This window comes from Girardinichthys multiradiatus, chromosome 9 (assembly GCF_021462225.1).
Source record: "Girardinichthys multiradiatus isolate DD_20200921_A chromosome 9, DD_fGirMul_XY1, whole genome shotgun sequence".
Taxonomy (NCBI): domain Eukaryota; kingdom Metazoa; phylum Chordata; class Actinopteri; order Cyprinodontiformes; family Goodeidae; genus Girardinichthys; species Girardinichthys multiradiatus.
The window spans coordinates 24,853,446-24,873,114 of NC_061802.1; the positions used below are offsets into that span (position 1 = coordinate 24,853,446).

At 38.1% G+C, this 19,669-nt stretch overlaps 1 protein-coding gene across 4 annotated transcripts in view; it reads right to left on the reverse strand.

Moving 5' to 3' along the window:
• The window catches only part of rnf220b (ring finger protein 220b), a 52,791-nt gene that overhangs the window by 4,394 nt on the left and 28,728 nt on the right, over positions 1-19,669 (reverse strand). For 3 of the 4 annotated variants that reach the window (XM_047374158.1, XM_047374159.1, XM_047374156.1), the window contains exons 3-14: positions 17,837-17,963; positions 16,848-16,890; positions 16,157-16,249; positions 13,908-13,950; positions 13,519-13,608; positions 5,858-5,901; positions 5,477-5,558; positions 5,043-5,139; positions 1,439-1,498; positions 1,240-1,298; positions 1,031-1,115; positions 144-252 (exon numbers count right to left, since the gene is read on the reverse strand). In XM_047374158.1, the coding sequence (XP_047230114.1) occupies positions 144-252; positions 1,031-1,115; positions 1,240-1,298; positions 1,439-1,498; positions 5,043-5,139; positions 5,477-5,558; positions 5,858-5,901; positions 13,519-13,608; positions 13,908-13,950; positions 16,157-16,249; positions 16,848-16,890; positions 17,837-17,963 (932 nt within the window). The remainder of the gene's footprint in view (positions 1-143; positions 253-1,030; positions 1,116-1,239; positions 1,299-1,438; positions 1,499-5,042; positions 5,140-5,476; positions 5,559-5,857; positions 5,902-13,518; positions 13,609-13,907; positions 13,951-16,156; positions 16,250-16,847; positions 16,891-17,836; positions 17,964-19,669) is intronic. The other variant, XM_047374160.1, reaches the window with a different exon arrangement.

Here is a 19,669-nt window from a genome sequence, read left to right on the forward strand (position 1 = left end):
ATTCCAGTGAATGACCATGACTAACAATACAGATTTATAGCCCTAAGCACAAGTCCCTGCAGGGTTTTCAGCAGTTTTGGCATTGCTGCACTCTTTCCTTTCTGCGTCTCTGCTCTGTTGGTTTAATTTGCTATCATATTCACCATGCAGATGAGGCATTTAAATCTGTCTCCTTTAGACAGCTGTTTCTCCAAGTCTCGGATCCGAGCTTTAAGCGTGTCCAGGGTTGTCGGCGTGGAGTCCTCTGAAAACCTGCGTGCACACACACATACACACCCAGAGCTGAGCGCGCTCAGTGACAGCATGGCAGAGCAAAAGGTGCGTGAGTTACGCTGACTCTGGAGAGTCATTTATAAAACTGAAGACAGATTAAATTATTCGCTGGCCAACATGGACACTGAGCATGAAATTTAGCAGCAATCACATTGCCTGCTTTGGCTGTCTCATTTATCATAGGAAGGAGACAGGGGCTGGGGGGGGGGGGGGGGGGGGTTGTTCTCATACAAACATGAAACAATTACAGGATAGACTGTATGTGCAAACAGACTGTACAGGCGGGACACAATGCACTAAGAATGATGTAATGTGTACATGCTTGCATGGCCTGCAAGGACCTTGATGGATGAGATCATCACATTTATACAGTGTTGTATATCATACGCTGGGAGCAGTGGGGGGCAGCTAGTCTGATCTGATGGAGAGCCGAGCCGCCAAAATACTGTTTGCAGAGAGGCATGGTCACACCTGCTCAGCTCTGATCAGCTTCTTCACACCTGAAAATGTTCCACACTGTCCATTCACCTTATGCATGCTGGGAAAAGTGGTGTCACTACCACCATCAGCTCCCTGGTGAACATTCAGCTTTCATTTCTTTATAATTACTTTGATATAAACCTCAAAACCAAATGAATTCCTGAGTGCTGCACAGCTAAAATGCAACATGTTGAACTGTGTAGGATGACAGATCTATTTGATGACATTTTTCGGTTTCAAAGTGACAGGTGATCACATGATAAAAAGCCAAACTTACAGCTCTATCTCTGCGTTTCTGCAGGTTCTGGGAAGACTGGCTACACTGGTGTCCTGCTTCTCTCTACTGCTTGTAGAAGGACTCCCTGTTTGAAAAAGTAGACAAATAATTAAATAAACACTTTAAATCTTTTAAAACACATGACCAAGTATTTCAGAGAAATCGTGTTAAAATTTAGTTTTATATTTTTCCCACATGGTGTAACTGACCATCATTTGGCCATTTGGGAAAGTCGAGCTTCGGTCTGGAATCGGGCAACACGCTGCTACTGAGACACAACCAAACCATGTGTTAAAAGGCTAAGCAGTATTACAAATATAATTACATGTCAAAAAATCAAAGGAGTATAGATAGTTTTTATTTAATTGACTATTTAATGTGAATTGGTTGTCACTAGGAAATTCATACTTTGCTGCTGGCTCTTTGGAGCTTTCTCCTGAGCAGGGGATCACATCTGTCTCAGTGTATCTGCAAACCGCAGTCAGGAAAAACACACAACAAGCAACATATTTAGAGAACAAATACAATGCTGTTAACAGGTGATAACCCTTCAGACATGATTTTAGTGCTTATCCCCCCCCCCTCTGTTTCTTTTCAAATTGTTTTTTGATTGACTGATTATTTTGGCTGTGTAACAGCTTGTGGCAAATTTTTTTTCTTCTCTCGAGTCACATTTTTGAAAACGAATGACCTGCTCTTACACAACTTTTCTTCTCTTGTTTTGCATTTTGCACCCTCAAAAAAACTTTGTGACAAAAATGTGCTCAACAAAAAAACATCATACATCAATATTTTTTTGTCTTTTTTCATAAATGTGCTAAACAACCTCAGACTTGATATAGTACTATAGTAAAAATATTAAATATTACTACGGTTCCTTTAAATTAAAAGCTAACATTGTGGAATGCATGTTTTTGCTGTAATTACAGCGAGATGAAACATTCTTTTTAATTGATGTTTTTGGGCATTTTTGGTAATGATGGTGTCAAGCAGGACATAAAAAATACTGATGCTATCCATTCAATTCTGTAATTAAGCTGACTTTAAAAATTTTAAAATCCTGATTGTGGTTTGGTGCAAGTCTGAAGTTCTTAAAGACATTTATGGAAAAAAAACAGAAAACAATGTTGATATATGATAATTTAATAGCAGTTTTAGGTATGCATGTATTTATTCAGAAAAAATATTTAGAAGGTAGTAAATTCAAGAAAAGAATAAGGTTTAAACTCATGATGATTAAATCATTGTCTTTTACATGTTAATATATATTTGTATTAGTTATTGCTTTATTATTTTGTATTAGGATGAACTTGGAAAACCTTTTATGTTCAGCTTTGCAACGCATTTATTTGAGCTCTTTTTCTGTCTTTATTATTTTTTATGTGATGTGTTTTTCTTCATGGTGACAATAAAAATGTAAAAAGAAACAAAATAGGAAGAAAAGGTAAGTAGTACAACTTAGAGAGCAATATTGTGCAGTCAACCTTTGAGGCACAGACATCCAACAGACCCACGACGTGTTTTTATTTATTTTCTGAATTTCCGCGCATGCAGTTGGCAAAAACCAGGGGATGACCTGAAAATGAGAGCTAAGAAAAAAACATTTATTGCATGTTGAAAGCGTTTTCTGCCTATCTCCAGTAGTAATTGGACGAGAGGCGGGGTACACCCTGGACAGGTCGTCCGCCCATCTCAACCATACATGCAGACACTGACTTCTAAGGGCAGTTTAGAGTAACCAAAAAACCTAACAGCTTGGGTACCTCCAACAGTCCCTGCTTTTAGACTATGGGAGGTATGCTGGGAGAACCCATACATCCATAGGGAGAACATACAAGCTCCATGCAGAAAGGCACCAGGCCAGGATTCAAACTCTGGACCTTCTTGCTGCAAGGAAACAGTGCTAACAACTGCGCCACCATGCAGCCCTATACAGAATCCAATTCAGATCAATCCAGTTTATTCAATACAGTCAAGTCAGACTCAGATCCTTTTGCATGCAATCAGGGGCTGTGTTTTATAGTAGACTATAGTAGATTTGGTTGCTATGCTCTTTATTATCACTGCCATACTCATCCTGACAAAGGCACGGGTACAGGTAAAAATGCAAAGAAAAAATCTTGTGTTAATTAGCAGATTTATATTTTTGTTTTATTTGATTTATTTATTTTGTTTTAAGTCTTGTTTTGTTATGAATGGACCACAAACATATAAAAAAAACTAGATTGCTCATAAAAGGAAAGATAATTTATTTAAAATAAACAACTTTTACCTGTTTTCATAATAATTTCATGGGTTAAAGACTTACTGTCAGGATCTGCCATTTTGGACTTTGTTGTGGTATTGTGTTCGTTTACTTTTCAGGTAGATGTTTCTTTTCCTTTGGGTTTAGCAGTTATGTTCATTTTTTTCTTCTGTTCCCTGATAGTTTTGTTCTCTCTCCTGCCTCCTAGTTTTAGTAGTTCTTTCTCCCCTTGCCCATAGTCCCCTGGTGGTTGCTTTCTCATTTATTAATTACTTAGAATGGTTTTCTCCTGATTATTATTACAGCTCTCTTTGCTTCTTCGGGTTTTCTAGTTTAGTTTCCTGCTTAGTGTTTCTATGCTTGTTTATTGTTAGGTCATTTTTTCTTGGTGCACTCTTCTAGTTTATTAGTTTCTTTTCCCTGTTCCTCCTCTTGTCATTAGTTCCCCTTCAGTTATTATTTACTCAGTGTTTGTTTCCCTTTATATTAGTAGTTCTTCCCAGCCTTATCCCTAGTTTAGTTCCCCGTGTTAGTCTCTATTGTTTCAGTTCCTTCTGGTAGGTTAGATTTTAGTTATTGTTTGCTGTCCACCTGTTGTTTACATTTTGATTTGTATTTATACCATGTCATCGCTTTCTCTGCTTCCCTCCCAGTTAGTTCAGTCAGTATTTGTTTGGGTTTGTTTACTTTTCAGTTAGGTCTTCCTCTATGTCTTCTGGTTATCTTGTTGGTTCTTATTTTCCAGGTTGTTATAGTTTTCTTAGATCTGTTTCTCTGAGTTTGTTATTTAGTCCCTTCTCCCATGGTTTAGTTTTGTATTAGTTTCACCTGTCCTTCAGCCTCCCTGCTAGCCATGTCACACCTGTCTCTTGTTCGAATGATTACCTGTCTATTGTTCCACACTCATTTCCCTCTGTACATTAGTTGGCCTGTTTTCTTTGTTCCCCGCTGGTTTGTTGCATCACCTTCCCAATTGTTTCTCATACTCTGTCAGACCTGGACTCCTGTAAACTCTCTGTTACACCCTGCCTGTCTGCCTGCCTTCTGTTTAGCCGGAGTTTTCTTAATAAATCATCGTTCTACTTGACATCCCATCTCCTCGCCTGCCTCTGCACTTTGGTCCACAAAAACTTTAGACTATGACACTTACAGGTCTCAAGTCTTCTCCAGTACAACAGGATCTTTCTGTAAAATAGTTCTCTCATTTCGATTTGAAATCAATAAAACAGGTGAAACCATGTGCACGTGTATCTCATCTGCATAATCTTTCCTTTTACCTTTCTATTTTCTAGAGTCGGACTTTCCTGCAGTTTTTAAAGTAAATCTTTATGCCCTTTGTTAGAAGTAGACAGACACAAAAAATCCTCTACACGTAAAGCAGCACCTCAAAGAATAAAACTTAAATTATAAATAATTTTGTTAAAAACAGCCAAAACAGAAAGATCTTTGTGGACATTGAGTATGTTCATGGGCTTTAGAAATGTGATCCATTGATTTTAGTAGGCCACAGCAGATGTGTTCTGGTGAACGTGCCCCAGTTAAAAGGGGTCTAACAAAGCTTTAGCCTGCTTTGCAGTTTGACTCTATTGATAGTTGGGTACAAATCACTTAATGCCAGCTGATAAAAAGTTATCTAAGGAAGCCTATCTGACTGCATCAAGTTGATGACTTTGCAGCAATCCTTAATTTTCTCACTTCCCTGCATACTCAAACATGCAACCAAATGTTTTTTTTTTTTTTATATTTACATTCAGTGTAAAAGGATACTGCACTCTTCCATACTCCAGAGTATCGTCTCCATCAACGTCCAGGTCTGCGTCGCTGTCCCGACACTCCTTAGAAGTTGTGCTCACCAGCGTTGCACCTGATGAAAGTATATTGTATATAAACCTAAACAAAACAGTTTTTTTCTGCTGTATGATGGCTTTTCTTTTGAAAAACTATTTTCTTATTTCACAGTTAAGAGAGAAAGGTAATGTTTGTTCCTTTCAGTCACAGATACGAAGCTAGTTTGCAGATCACAGCTTTCCTTCCTGCCAAAAGAAACTGTTACTTTTAAGGGGGCCTTCAGGGCACCTTTCCCTGCCATAATTTGGACTGAAAAGTTCAGTGGTTCTTCAACTGCCACACAGCCACATCATTCACCCTCCACTGAATAAGATCCTACACACACATCCATGCAGGCACAGGTTCATGCTTACCTTTAAACCCTATAGCTGTCATCTGCGTCCTTCTCCTCTCATTCCACTCGTCCTCCACCGGCACAAAGTCTGCTGAAGCCTCCTGGAACAAGCACAAGGCTTCACCATCTACATGAATGTCCCCCCACAGCCAGGAGCTACGTATCTGCATCTGTGTTTTTCAAGCTGATGGTGTTTTCACATGGATACACAGGGGACTGACAGTGATCCTGATGCCAGGTGAACAAATCTTCTCAACAGAGTCTTTGCATTCGGACCCCTGACATTCTCTCAAGCGGAGATCAGTAGGCTACATGTTACATGTATTATTCTGAGACCATAGGGAAATGTCAGGGAAATAAATGCTTTTATCTGTGTTTTATGCCAAGTTAACAAGAGTACCTGTCCTTCTTCAGGTTTTCTCCTCCTAAGCTTCCCGATCCTGACTGGAAACAGACAGAAGACAGACAGATGGGTGGATTTTGATACGTTTAGCAATGTGAATAAATGAAGTCCTCATGAACAAACTGATTACATGAAACATCTATTAGATAAAATAGAAAAGGTTTACTTTTTGGTGACATTAATGATGTAATGCCAGTGAAAAATAGTTTAAATTTGACCACATTCTTCAACAAACTCCAGTAGGTTTTATTCCCACTAAATGTAACATGTTACAGCAACATGTAATTGTTTGATTTACTCATACGTTGGAGATTTAAAGAACATGTCCCACTCACCAATATAATGATCTGTGCCTATTTAATGTGCTGTATAACATCAAGACAACTTATTCATAGTAAGCATGTAAATGTAATAACCTTAACTTTATTATGATTTTGGTTTACACCCACTTAAAACTAACTGTACATGAGATTACCGTCCAACTAAGCACAAATTAAACTATAACCAAACCAAAGGCATCCAAAAATAATGAGAAACAGTAGTAGTTACTATAGTACATTTTGTTGTCGAAAAGGAAATAGTGACCATGATCATTTTTTTATTTTGCCTAAGCTTAAGCTATTTTTTATAACTGGCACCCGTCGTCCACCAGATCTGTAAATAGAGTGTCTTGCTATTTTACAGCATCCATGATGCCATCCACGGTTTCCAGGCCCACAGCATCATGGATCCTCCACTGTACTGAACAGTAGGCATAAGTATCACGGAGTGACATTTTTTGACTTTGTTTGTGGCTTTGTGTTTGTTTACCTTTTGCTTAGATTTTTCTATTTTGGTTTTTGTATCATGTTTTCTTTTCTCCCTCTTCCCTCTAGTGTTTACTTCTTAAGTTGTTTTATGGTTGTTTTCTTATTACTTTGTATGGTTTATTATTATTGTTATTGTAATTATTACAGTTCTTGGTCTTCCCTGGATTCTCTAGTTTTATTTTTCTTTAGTATCTTTGTGGTTAATTGTGTTTTATTTATTCCTTTGCACTCTTCTTGTTTACTAGTTTATTTTCTGTTTCCTTTCCAGTTAATTCAGTCAGTGTGGTTAGGTTTGTTTACTTTTGTATTCAGGTTTTCTTTATAGGTTCTTTGTTTGTTCTTAGGTTGTTATTGTTGTTTCTATGTTCCCTCTAGTTTCTCTGTTTACTTTAGTCATGATTATTCTAGTTTTCTTATTCCCCATGTGATTATTTATCTTTGTCTATAGGTTTGCTTGGTCTGTGTTTCTGTTTATTTGTTTATTAGTTACTTTGCCCATCCTCAGTCTTGTATTTGTTTCACCTGTTCCTTCTGCCTCCCTGCCTCCTTGTCACACCTGTTCCCTGTTTTCTCTGATTACCTGCCCTTTGTTATCCCTCAGTATATTAGTTGGTTTTGTGTCTTTGTTTGTGGCTGGTTCCTTGTGTTTGTCATACCCCGTTCTCAACCCACGTATTCGTGCTGAGTTTTTTCCATGTGCCTGCAGAACCTCTTGTAAGTTTTTGGATTAGGACTTTGTTTGTATCTGCAGTGCCTTGTTTGGTTTCTTTTGAAAACCTCTGGAAATAAAGCTAAAACCTTTTACAACATGCTGCTGCCCAGCTCTTGTCTGTACTTTGGTCCGCCCGCAAACAACATCGTGACAATAAGGTGCTTTTCCAGATATTCAACATTTGTTTTAAGGTAGCCTCACTTTTAGTGTTTGCTGCTGAAAATCAATTTCATCTGCCCAAAGCACACATTTTCAGTTAAGGTCCAAGTAGCAAACCTTTCCTTTTGAAATGGTAAGAAATGAAAAGCTTATCCCTGGAACGCGTCCCTACGCACAGCAAAGCCAGCAGCTCTGGGAAAGATTCAGCATTCCACTAGCATTTCAAGAGAAAAGGACACACTATTGATGACAATCATTTTTAGATTTTAGATTGAGAGGACAGATGGCATGAAAGAGGGGTAAAGGCAGCCATCTTTGTCAAAAGAGAGAAACCGACACTGCATCGAGGGGCAGGGTTGCAGTTTCAGCTTTCCTCCACCTACATCCTGACTTTGAAACTCAGTCCAAATAAATGGCATAAGCAGTCCCATCAGGATCCAAGTAACCAAGTAAACAACTCATGCCAAACAATACTCTAATGACCCATGGAGGGACAGGCAGGTCGTTGATTTGCATCTGATTCTGCACGGGTATTGTTTTGTGTGTTAGGACGAAATGTTTTTGCTTATGAACAGCTGGTTTTGTGTGTGATCAACTAATTTTAAGTAGTTATTAAACACAACACGCCCCATCTGCGTGTAATTCAGTAAGCTGACATGGTGTCCTTTTTCTCATCTTTCAGCCTCCAGACATGGTTAATGATTTGAAAATGCGGAAAACATAGTACTGGAACTGCTCCCAAAGCTGGCCGAGTGGAGTGGAAAAGAGGGCATTGGAATGCTCTTAGCCAATCATTTTTAGCTGTACCATAATAGGTGTCCAAGCATAATCAAGGAAAAGAGAACGAAAGTGCGTTTGCCTCTGATTATAGCCTGCTGTACATGTATGCTTGTCCATATATTTTACCCCCCAAAAAAGTAAGCTAAATACTAATTTAATTTCCTTTTGGGATTAATAAAGTATTTTTGAATTGAACTGAATTGAATTGAATTAAAAGTTCCTATTTAGTCAGATTATCTTTAAAGAGTTAGTTATAAATTGTAAAAAATACTTTAGTTACATTTATTTTATAAGAGGTGATTACAGTAACATGAGTAATTTAGTCGGAAACAGATACTGGTAAATCTGAAGTTATTTTCTCAAGTAATTTACAAAAATTAAAGGTCCTGTTTTTCTAAAATGTCAGTGTTAAAGTATTCTGTGGCATCAAAATGCTGATTTATTTTCAAGCTTTTTTACATTTTTACCAAGGGCTACTTAAATAATAATAACAATTAATCATTTATTTATTCATCAACCAGTTTTTACTGTACCAGTGAAAAAAGATTTCACCTTCATCTAAGGCTTTTAATATCAAAAAATGTCTAAACACCCTTTTTACGTAAACACACTTTTGCTGTCCATCCTTTGAACACAGATTTTAACATCATTACCTTTTGTAGTAATGTTGTTAATAACATGAAGATTTAAAAGACATGTGGGATATGAAGGGATTTCAACATTAATTTGACCAGTTTGAGGAAACATGCAGTCTGCCACTTTAAAATAAGGCTGATCATAGTTCATTCCTTAATGAATGAATCAGATGAGCTGCATAACGTTTTCAAATGTAAGAGCAGGCCCCTTTTCTGTCATCTCAGCTGACACTGTCCCCACTGACAATATTAAAGTTAACAAGACAGAACACCAACAGCACCTCCTCTCCCGCTGCGACCTAACTCTCTGCTATTCACATGAGGGGACATTAGGTTTTAGAGCCCTTTAATTCGAGTTGGATGACAGTGGGCCCCAGTCAGACGGGGATGCTGGGCATGGCCGTGACCCAAGCACCGCCATCCTAGCACACATAATGAGGGTTAAAGAGATGGTCATAGATGAGGAAGAGCTCATCAAACAAAGAGAGAAAGAGAGAGTGAGACTGATTAATCAACAGAGGAGTACCTTCTCCCCAGTCCTCATTTTGCCTCTCTGACATGTATTTAGAAGCTCATTATAGCTGGCTATAAAGCCCAGTAAAGGCTAACACACCTCGACCGTAGCAGCAGTGTGAGGTGTCAGCTAGGAGCATCGGTCCTCTATATGTATATATATACATATATATATATAAATATATATATATATATATATATATATATATATAAGGGTTATGTTTGGTACCACAGATCATTTATTTTAATTGCTATGAAAAATATCTAAGAAAACAAATTTTCTCAGTTGAAAGTATTTTACCATCACAACAACCATTAGAATGAATATTGATTATTTGGTCATTTCAGTTCCTCACAATTACCAAAAAAAGAGTGAAAAGCAGTGTAGTATTTCTCTGATTTAAATTTGCTGTCACAAGAAGAGAAATGGGGAAAAAAAGTTATGTTAGGTTTTTTTTTTTTAAAGGTGGTGGTTCAAAAGCAATTGAGTAAAAAACTCTGACCTCTTTATTCTGAAAAATATACAGGTCCTTCTCAAAAAATTAGCATATTGTGATAAAGTTCATTATTTTCCATAATGTAATGATGAAAATGTAACATTCATATATTTTAGATTCATTGCACACTAACTGAAATATTTCAGGTCTTTTATTGTCTTAATACGGATGATTTTGGCATACAGCTCATGAAAACCCAAAATTCCTATCTCACAAAATTAGCATATTTCATCTGACCAATAAAAGAAAAGTGTTTTAATACAAAAAACGTCAACCTTCAAATAATCATGTACAGTTATGCACTCAATACTTGGTCGGGAATCCTTTGGCAGAAATGACTGCTTCAATGCGGCGTGGCATGGAGGCAATCAGCCTGTGGCACTGCTGAGGTCTTATGGAGGCCCAGGATGCTTCGATAGCGGCCTTTAGCTCATCCAGAGTGTTGGGTCTTGAGTCTCTCAACGTTCTCTTCACAATATCCCACAGATTCTCTATGGGGTTCAGGTCAGGAGAGTTGGCAGGCCAATTGAGCACAGTGATACCATGGTCAGTAAACCATTTACCAGTGGTTTTGGCACTGTGAGCAGGTGCCAGGTCGTGCTGAAAAATGAAATCTTCATCTCCATAAAGCTTTTCAGCAGATGGAAGCATGAAGTGCTCCAAAATCTCCTGATAGCTAGCTGCATTGACCCTGCCCTTGATAAAACACAGTGGACCAACACCAGCAGCTGACACGGCACCCCAGACCATCACTGACTGTGGGTACTTGACACTGGACTTCTGGCATTTTGGCATTTCCTTCTCCCCAGTCTTCCTCCAGACTCTGGCACCTTGATTTCCGAATGACATGCAGAATTTGCTTTCATCCAAAAAAAGTACTTTGGACCACTGAGCAACAGTCCAGTGCTGCTTCTCTGTAGCCCAGGTCAGGCGCTTCTGCCGCTGTTTCTGGTTCAAAAGTGGCTTGACCTGGGGAATGCAGCACCTGTAGCCCATTTCCTGCACACACCTGTGCACGGTGGCTCTGGATGTTTCTACTCCAGACGCAGTCCACTGCTTCCATAGATCCCCCAAGGTCTGGAATCGGCCCTTCTCCACAATCTTCCTCAGGGTCCGGTCACTTCTTCTCGTTGTGCAGCGTTTTCTGCCACACTTTTTCCTTCCCACAGACTTCCCACTGAGGTGCCTTGATACAGCACTCTGGGAACAGCCTATTCGTTCAGAAATTTCTTTCTGTGTCTTACCCTCTTGCTTGAGGGTGTCAATAGTGGCCTTCTGGACAGCAGTCAGGTCGGCAGTCTTACCCATGATTGGGGTTTTGAGTGATGAACCAGGCTGGGAGTTTTAAAGGCCTCAGGAATCTTTTGCAGGTGTTTAGAGTTAACTCGTTGATTCAGATGATTAGGTTCATAGCTCGTTTAGAGACCCTTTTAATGATATGCTAATTTTGTGAGACAGGAATTTTGGGTTTTCATGAGCTGTATGCCAAAATCATCCGTATTAAGACAATAAAAGACCTGAAATATTTCAGTTAGTGTGCAATGAATGTAAAATATATGAATGTTAAATTTTCATCATTACATTATGGAAAATAAGGAACTTTATCACAATATGCTAATATTTTGAGAAGGACCTGTACACTCCCCGATATTTTGTATTTTTTCTGTTTTTAAACTTGCAAACTAAAAATGGCTATTAGAAACAGTTCCTCGGTTCCTTCAATTTAGAAATACTTTATTAATCCCAAAGGGAAATTAAATGTACAGTCTGCTGTGTCCTTTCTTGTAGACGGCTTCACGGTTGCATCTTCACCTGGACAACAGACTGGAGTCTGTTGTCCAGGTGAACACTGAGGTATTTATATTCCGCCACCACCTCCACTTCTTCTCCCATGATGGAAATAGTGTTTTACCTATTCCTGTTTCTCTTAAAATCTACAATCATCTCTTTTGTTTTATTCACATTCAAGATGAGATGATTGTTTCCACACCATTCCACAAAGCCTGTACTCAGCTTCCTGTCCATCTCTACACCCCATGACTGCACAATCATCTGAGTATTTGTGCAGGTGACAGGAGTCTGTCTTATAGTGGAAGTCTGAGGTGTACCCTGCTTCACCTGTGGGTTGCTTTAGTCCAACTTCCCCTGCCTGCCACGGTCTAATTAGAAATAAAAGTCACTTTATCTCATTGTGATCTGTCCAGTCAAACAGCCACTGGGAGGAAACGTAAACACATTTGATTCTGCTTTTTAAATGTTAAAACATTGGAGCTGCACTATTCAGATGAAAATTATTCGTGCAAAAAAACCCACAGGCGTCAGTCTGTGTCTGTTGCTGAAATGTGTAAAAACAGCATACCACAAACTTTTTGTTTAACCTACTCGCAAACTCTTTAATGGGCTCATTAAAGGTTTTTTTTTTTTTTTATCAGCCTCGTGAAGAGTGTCCCATTTCTCAATGTAGAAGGACAGAAAACCCCGGGACATGGGACTTAGCCTTAGGTAATGGCAGTATCACTTTATTACATGTCATTACTGCCTGATTATATGCTGATAATTTAATATTACAAATAGGCCACTGTTTTAAAATGGGAAAGACAGGAGAACATGCTATTCAAGTCAGAAAGATTGTCAGAAGATGTGTGTTGATGTGCATGAATAAGGAAATGGATGTATCTACAGTCAATGCAACAATGAGGAAGTTTTAAACTGTTGGAACTATGAAAAAAACAACTCTGGAAAAAAAGTTGATCTTTCCTTTGCACACAGAGAGTAGGATGGAAAGGGAGGTAGGCCAAAATGTCCAAAGCTCACAGTTAGAGAACTGCAGCAACATGCAGCATCTTTCAGACATTTTTTTAACCCCTCAAAGCCAAAAAAAAACATTTGTGAAAGATTTGTGTAGGGATCAGATCTAACCAAATCCCACTGGCAGCTACTTTTCCCCTCCCCCAGCTTTACTCTGTAGATCATTACATTAGAGATTAATGCAGCAGCTCTTTATTCATGACATTTACAGCTGCAAGTGCATAAACGCAACTGTCATTTCAGGGGACACTAAACATCAGCTAAAAGTGTTTTTAATGATCTGGGAGCCCAGCGTTGATTATTACTGAGCAATAAAGATCAGGTTTTATAGCTCAGGTACAGTTCACTCTTTAAAAAAAAGTTACTTTTGATCAATGTGTGTTAATAAAGTATTCATTACCATTTTGTAAGGTCATTAGTTGTAAACCTTACATGACAACAAATTGCATACATATTAAAATAGCAAGAAAATCAATTTACGTGCACATTCGAAGATTTGAAATTAAAATGTTTATGACCATTTTTATTCTTAAACTTAGAACATTGTTCTGATTAGCGCAAATTACGCACCAAACAATCAAAATTTACCAATCACTAATCTTTAGGAACAATTTACCAAATTAATTGGATAAAACATCCCCTCGTTACATCATTTAGCCTGTGTCAAAGCATTCTTCATTTAACACCCAGGACATAGACGTGATGTTTGGGAAGAAAAAAAAAAAATCTTCTCATTGTTTCTTACCAGTTTGTGTGCAGTCTAGGTGGGCTCCTGCGCTGTGTGGGCGCAATGGGGTGGATTTGACGTAGCACCTGCACCAGCAGAGGTCATCGACTGTTAACATATCAAGAGGTTAAAATTGAAAAGGTTAATAGCTCCTCTGCTCGTGTGGGCGCTAGGCCAATGGAGACTGTGTGGGGAAAAGGGGAGATATCTGCATGACTAGTGAGGGAGGGATTTAAAAAACAAACACATGACTGGGTGCCTGTGTGTGAAGAAAAGGAAACTCGGATTACTTAACTCTTTAAATTAGAAGCCACCTAACACTGCAGACTTTAAACAGTGCACTCCGTTGGATACAAAGTGAGCCTCAAGCAGTGAAACAACATTTGGACCATTTTGCATCAACTTACCATTTAGTCTTGTGTGTCTGTTGGCTCGCACTCTGAGAAACGTCTGCAACAAGCAAGATAAATTGATTAATTAAGATCATCATACAGACATTAAACTCTAGCTCATTTATTTAGTTAGGATCAATGTGACAGTGTAGGTTTTAGCGTCTGCAGAAGACAAAAAGTCATGCAGAGATTTCTACATAGACACCTAAAGATCACATTTGTTATATGATCATCTGAGGTATTTTCAGCTTTGCTAATATTGATGTGAGTTGAGTCATTATGCTCCTGTTAGATTTAAGTGAAATGCTGAATTTTAACCACAGTGATTTACTGTAATTGCTCCTAAATCTTAACAGGGGTGAGTCACATCACCAGGAGAAACTTTTAAAGCACTAACATTTGAGAAAATAAAAGCTCCGTTCTTCTGTGGGGATTGCTCAAATTAAAATGTGGGAAAGTACAGAGGCTCTCTAAAGTGAACACATCTCTGCTAAAATGCTTGTTTGGTGTACAAAATGGGATTATGATAAAAACAATTACTTATAATGTTACACTTATCCTATACAATTCAACAGAAAAAAGCTGTGGTAACCTGGTTGTATAAGTGTGCACACCCCTAAACTTAGACTTTGTTGAAGCACGTTTTGATCCAAATTCAGCTTTCGTTTTTTGGTAGTCTATCTGCATCTCACATGTTTACTTGGCTATATTTGCCCACTCTACCTTGCAAAAGTTCTAAAATGTATCATCTTGTGAGGATTTCACTTATCCAAAGCCCTCCTCAAGAGACCGTTTTCTGTCACCTTTAGTTCTGCTCCCTTGCTTGGTCCTTCCAGAACTTTAACTTTCCTCTCATGAGGTCATTCTTTTGTTGATTTAGATGTATGGATGGACTCACTGTGATACTGTAGAATGAAATACCTTATATATATATAATATGGTCAGCTTTCTAGTAGACATCTGTAGGCTTTGGGTAAAAACTGACTTGCATTTAGAACTGTTCATATTTTTATCCACTGTTCCATCTATAAACATAAGGCAACCCCAGAACATAATGCTGCCACCCCCATGTTTCACTATGGGGTATGGTTTTCAGTGTTGTTGCTTTACCATTTGAAATTATGCCCCAAAACATAAAACCAAACATAAATTCTTTTTCAAGGTTTGGGAAACTTTTATACAGGCAAGGAAGTTTTCTTTGGAAAAAAATGTCTAATTTCTCACAACCCTGCTGATTGGCCTAAACATGTGGAGAACACATTAGATGACAGTCAGACGGAGACATGAAATTCCCGCAGCTCCTTCAGTTTGCTTTAAGCCTCTTGGCAGCCTTCCTGACCATCTTCTGTTTTGTCTATCCAATGATTTTGAAGAAATTTTCCTTTTTTGTCACTATGGTCCATATTTCTCCAGTTATTGCCAACTGTCTTTATTCTGCCATGGCACGTAAACTGCTTTTTTACTCTTTCTCTGACTGATACCTTTAATCAGTTAGATCATTGTGATTGTTACCTGTCTACAAACTTGCCTAAAGGAAGCAAATGTAGAAAAAAATGGAAAACCAAATTTGAACACCTGGGCTTAATCTCTGCTTAATCAGATTCAATGTAATTGATGGTAGGTCTGAAGTAAAGACTCAATGCTGAAAATGAATCAGAATGTGCTGCAGCAAAGCAATAAAGGGTCTCCACAATTATGCAAACACCTTGGCACCTTTTTAACAGATCTCTCCTTCTTACAGGTGTGTTTTGTTGAATTGTGCTGAAATGTCACATAAGAGGAAAATTAGTTTTTTCTTCCTTTCAGTGTTGTTTACAGCACTCTGTGAATTTAAAAGCTTTATTGGAAGCCCAGTATCCTTACAAGGAGAACTTTGTATTTCCCTTAAAAACACCGCTGCTGTGTCAGATGTCTTGCTTGAAATCCATCATTTCCTCTTTCTTCTGTCTATCTACATGCAGCTTTATTTGGATTATTCCTTCTGGCTGGCAGCTTTCAAAACCTTTCATAATAGGAGGAGCTGCTTGAACTTTGATTATTTTTTCCAAATAAACAATCAGCAAAGAAAACATTTATTTGTATTTAAGAAAGTAAAGATAAAATATTCTCTTTCATATGAGGTATATCGGGCTGGTCTTTTAGGTTTATTTAGTGCATGTTTTTCAGAGAAATAGTCCAAAGGTAGTTACACATCAACGGGAAGAGATTAAATAACACCAATTTTATCAGCTTGACACAAATTGTGTAACGTTTCGAACCAGTACCTGGTATCGGTCTGAGTGGGGTTCCTCAGATGGCCGAGAGGGTGAAGTGGGAGAGACTCCTTCACGCTTGATGTGCAGAGAGAGGGAAAGAGACTGAAATAAGAGAGCAGAGGCAAAACATAGGTAAAAAAACAAAAACAAAACTAAAGCATAATGAGAGAAAATTGTTCCACTGAAGCTGTTGTCACACTGTTACTTATCCTGCGAATCATGATAGCTTATTTAAAAACACATTTTGTGTGAATGCAAAAGTGAAGACAGTTTGTGAAACATCTACTGCTTTCTAATCAGTACATAAATTGTATATATATATATACACAAGTATATAATTAATTTATTATTGCCTGGACATCTGGGGCTGAAATGTTGATGCTCTATACTCTGTCAACAAGTGCCCCCAAGTGGCCAAATGATTATTAGCTGAAATCTGAAAGTTAGCCCAACTCCTTGCCAAGTCAGCCACTTTAAGCTTACGGCAGGCCAAGATATATTGATTTTTCAACACGTCCAAAAAAATCTGTGGCAACCTGGTTTAGCTTGGGGTCAAGCTGCATTGGCAGATTGACCTGTAGAAAGTTGGAGTACTATTTAATTAAAGCCACATTTCTTCATACACCCTTGAAACACAAGGCAGATATGTAACAATATGACAGGGCATGAGGTTTCATGAAGGGATCGCATCTCTACTGACCTTTGGTGTTCTTATGAGATGGTCCTGCTGCACAGTAGCGGGGCTAAAGGCGACGCAAAACAATAAAAGCTTATATTTTGTCATAGAAATAGAAAGACAATTTAAAGGTACACAGCTTCTCATAAGGCACACAAACACCACAGTGAATTTTTTTAACACACTGCATTTATCTTGTCTGGATTTGTATTCAGGTCTTTGTAAAAACTCATTTTCATCCTTCACACTTTCTGTCTGCCACACAACACAGATACTGTACCCTTACTCTCATATTCTGTTGCAATTTCAAAAACACACCCACACACACACATACAGAGTGTCCCCGTGGGCAAAGTTCAATTTGAAACCATTACTGTCCACGGAGCGGTCGTTAAGCAGATTTGGAGTGTAATGTCTTTATTGGAGGAATCATTCTTCTGGTTTAAGCAGCAGGTAATGTGTGAGTCTAAATTTGAATTTTACACGGCAAGCCCCTCTGCATGCGTGCGTGCGTGCGTGCGTGTGTGCGTGTGTGTGTGTGTGTGTGTGTGTGTGAAGGGGCTCATAGCAGCCATTAGAAGGACATTATCCACCCACTGTATGAGTTGTCGCCTGTAGGCCTGGGGCGGCTGTGATATGAAATATGTGAGGAACAATGAGGCAGCTTGTAAACACTGCACACAGGTGACAAAAAGGATGGGGGATACCGCCGGGGCAGAATAAAGGAAGACAGGCCTCTAGATACAAAATGTGTCAACATGAGTAATCTCATGCGAGCTGAACACAACAGAGAGACAGTGATGCAAAATAGACAGGAAAATGACAAACTGATAAACAGACAAAGTGAAAGCTTGGAGGGAAATATAGTATAGGTCAGAGGAGGTGGCGATGATGTGATCATTGATGAGGCTGGCATGTATGAGGATAAAGCTTTTCATTTTATAATTGTTTTAACTTATAATCAAAATGCATTACTATGTGTTGACAGTTTAATTAAAATGACAGCCCCATACCTGATCTGTAGATGGGCAATTTTGGACAACTCCTGCTCCATGTGATCCTGCAGCTCACCTTGTTGCAGCACGGCCTGGCAGACTGGACACACAGGTGCCTGAGTGTCATAGTGACCTTTCACCTTACCTGAGGAGATGAAGGAACACATACAGAAACTCTAGTTCAAAAACCAGATTATGTGTTTTATGTCATCTTTGTCTGTAGGTTTAAACAAAACACAAACATGTAGTACAAAACTCTTCACTTTCTTCCCATTAATTGAGTTTACGTGATCAAAATATGTTCTGTAGTGGTGGTTGTGAGTTACTGGAAGTATTTTTTTCTTAATGATAATAATTGTTTTCTAGGGTTTTTTGTTGTTGTATAACTAAACTTATGTGCAGCAACACATGGAATAATAATGGGATGTTGCGTGTAGGGCAACAAGTGAAACATTTAATATGTATTTGAGCAATATATGGCCTTTATATTTCGTTACACTTGTATCATGTGATTTAAGTAAACATTAAAAACTGTGATCTTCCCTGAAAAAGAGCAACAGAGCTTTAGGTATGTGGAAAGCCTTCGAAATGCTAAATAAAATGTGTTTTAATAATGTTGCTAGTTAAGTAAAGAAAGCTTTTATATCAACTGCAACATTTATCTAAAATATAAGTACTAAACACAGTCATTTTACTGCTATATAATTTTAATGAGACATTTTTAGTATTTATAGTGGAAATTGTTGAATTGAGCTCTTTTAATGTTCCCATGTAATTGTATTTGATTTGTATGTAGTTTCATGTTATTTATTTGAAAGATTGGGACATAGTAGAATCTCACAATTTTTTTATCCAAACAATCCCAATCAGAAAACATTAGATAAGAGTTTCATTGGTACTTTTAATTGTCTTTTATTCTTGTTTTACTCAGGAATTTATTTTTAACTGCTTGGGCTACCAAATAACATACCAATTTTAAATATATTATTCTAAAAACTAACAGGATCCTAGTAACTTAGTTTTGCAAGATACAGTGCCATGCAAAAGTATACATACCCCTTGAACGTTTCACATTGTAGCCCCCACAACTTTTACTGTCAAAAAAATTGCAAAACTATTTATACTTGTTGCTTTTTCTACGTTGTGTCAAAAAGAAAATCTACAACAGATTTTATCGGGGTTGTATGTGATAGACCAACACAAAGTGGTGCATAATTAAGACGTGAAAGGTGAATGATGTAATCTTAATTTTTGTAATAAAAATCTGAAAACTACACTGCGTATTTGTATTTAACCGCCTCTGATTCCTGTAAATAAAATGTAGTGCAAAAGCAACCCAGCATTGAAGTTTGTGGTTAATACACGACAAAATGTGGAAAAAGTTCAAGTAGTAAGAATATGTTTGAAATGAGGTAGAAATATTAACCAATCTTTCTACATGTGTGTGCATGTTACAAAATTACTTTAGTATCCACTCTTCATTGCTTAGTTAACATCTTCTGTAGCTGAAGCCAGACCTGAGAATGCTTATTAGAACAGTTTAAGTGAAGATAAAACCAGGCTGAACTGACAAACACACCATCGTGGCCCCCTGCTGTCAGCGTGTTGACATTATGGGCTGTCAGTAGGAACATTACCCAGGAGGGTCGCTTGGCCCATTGGGCCCTACTGATGGATTACTGCCATAAGCAGGCAGCTGGGTGCCTCAGAGCTCTACTATATCAAGATTTTACCTTGTAGATGGGGTGATTTACTCCTGAAAGCCATCAGTCATCATGAAAAAGCCAGTAGGCATGGTGCACCTAATTTTCTATCTTCACGAGTTATAAAAAAAAAGTGGCAGATTTATTC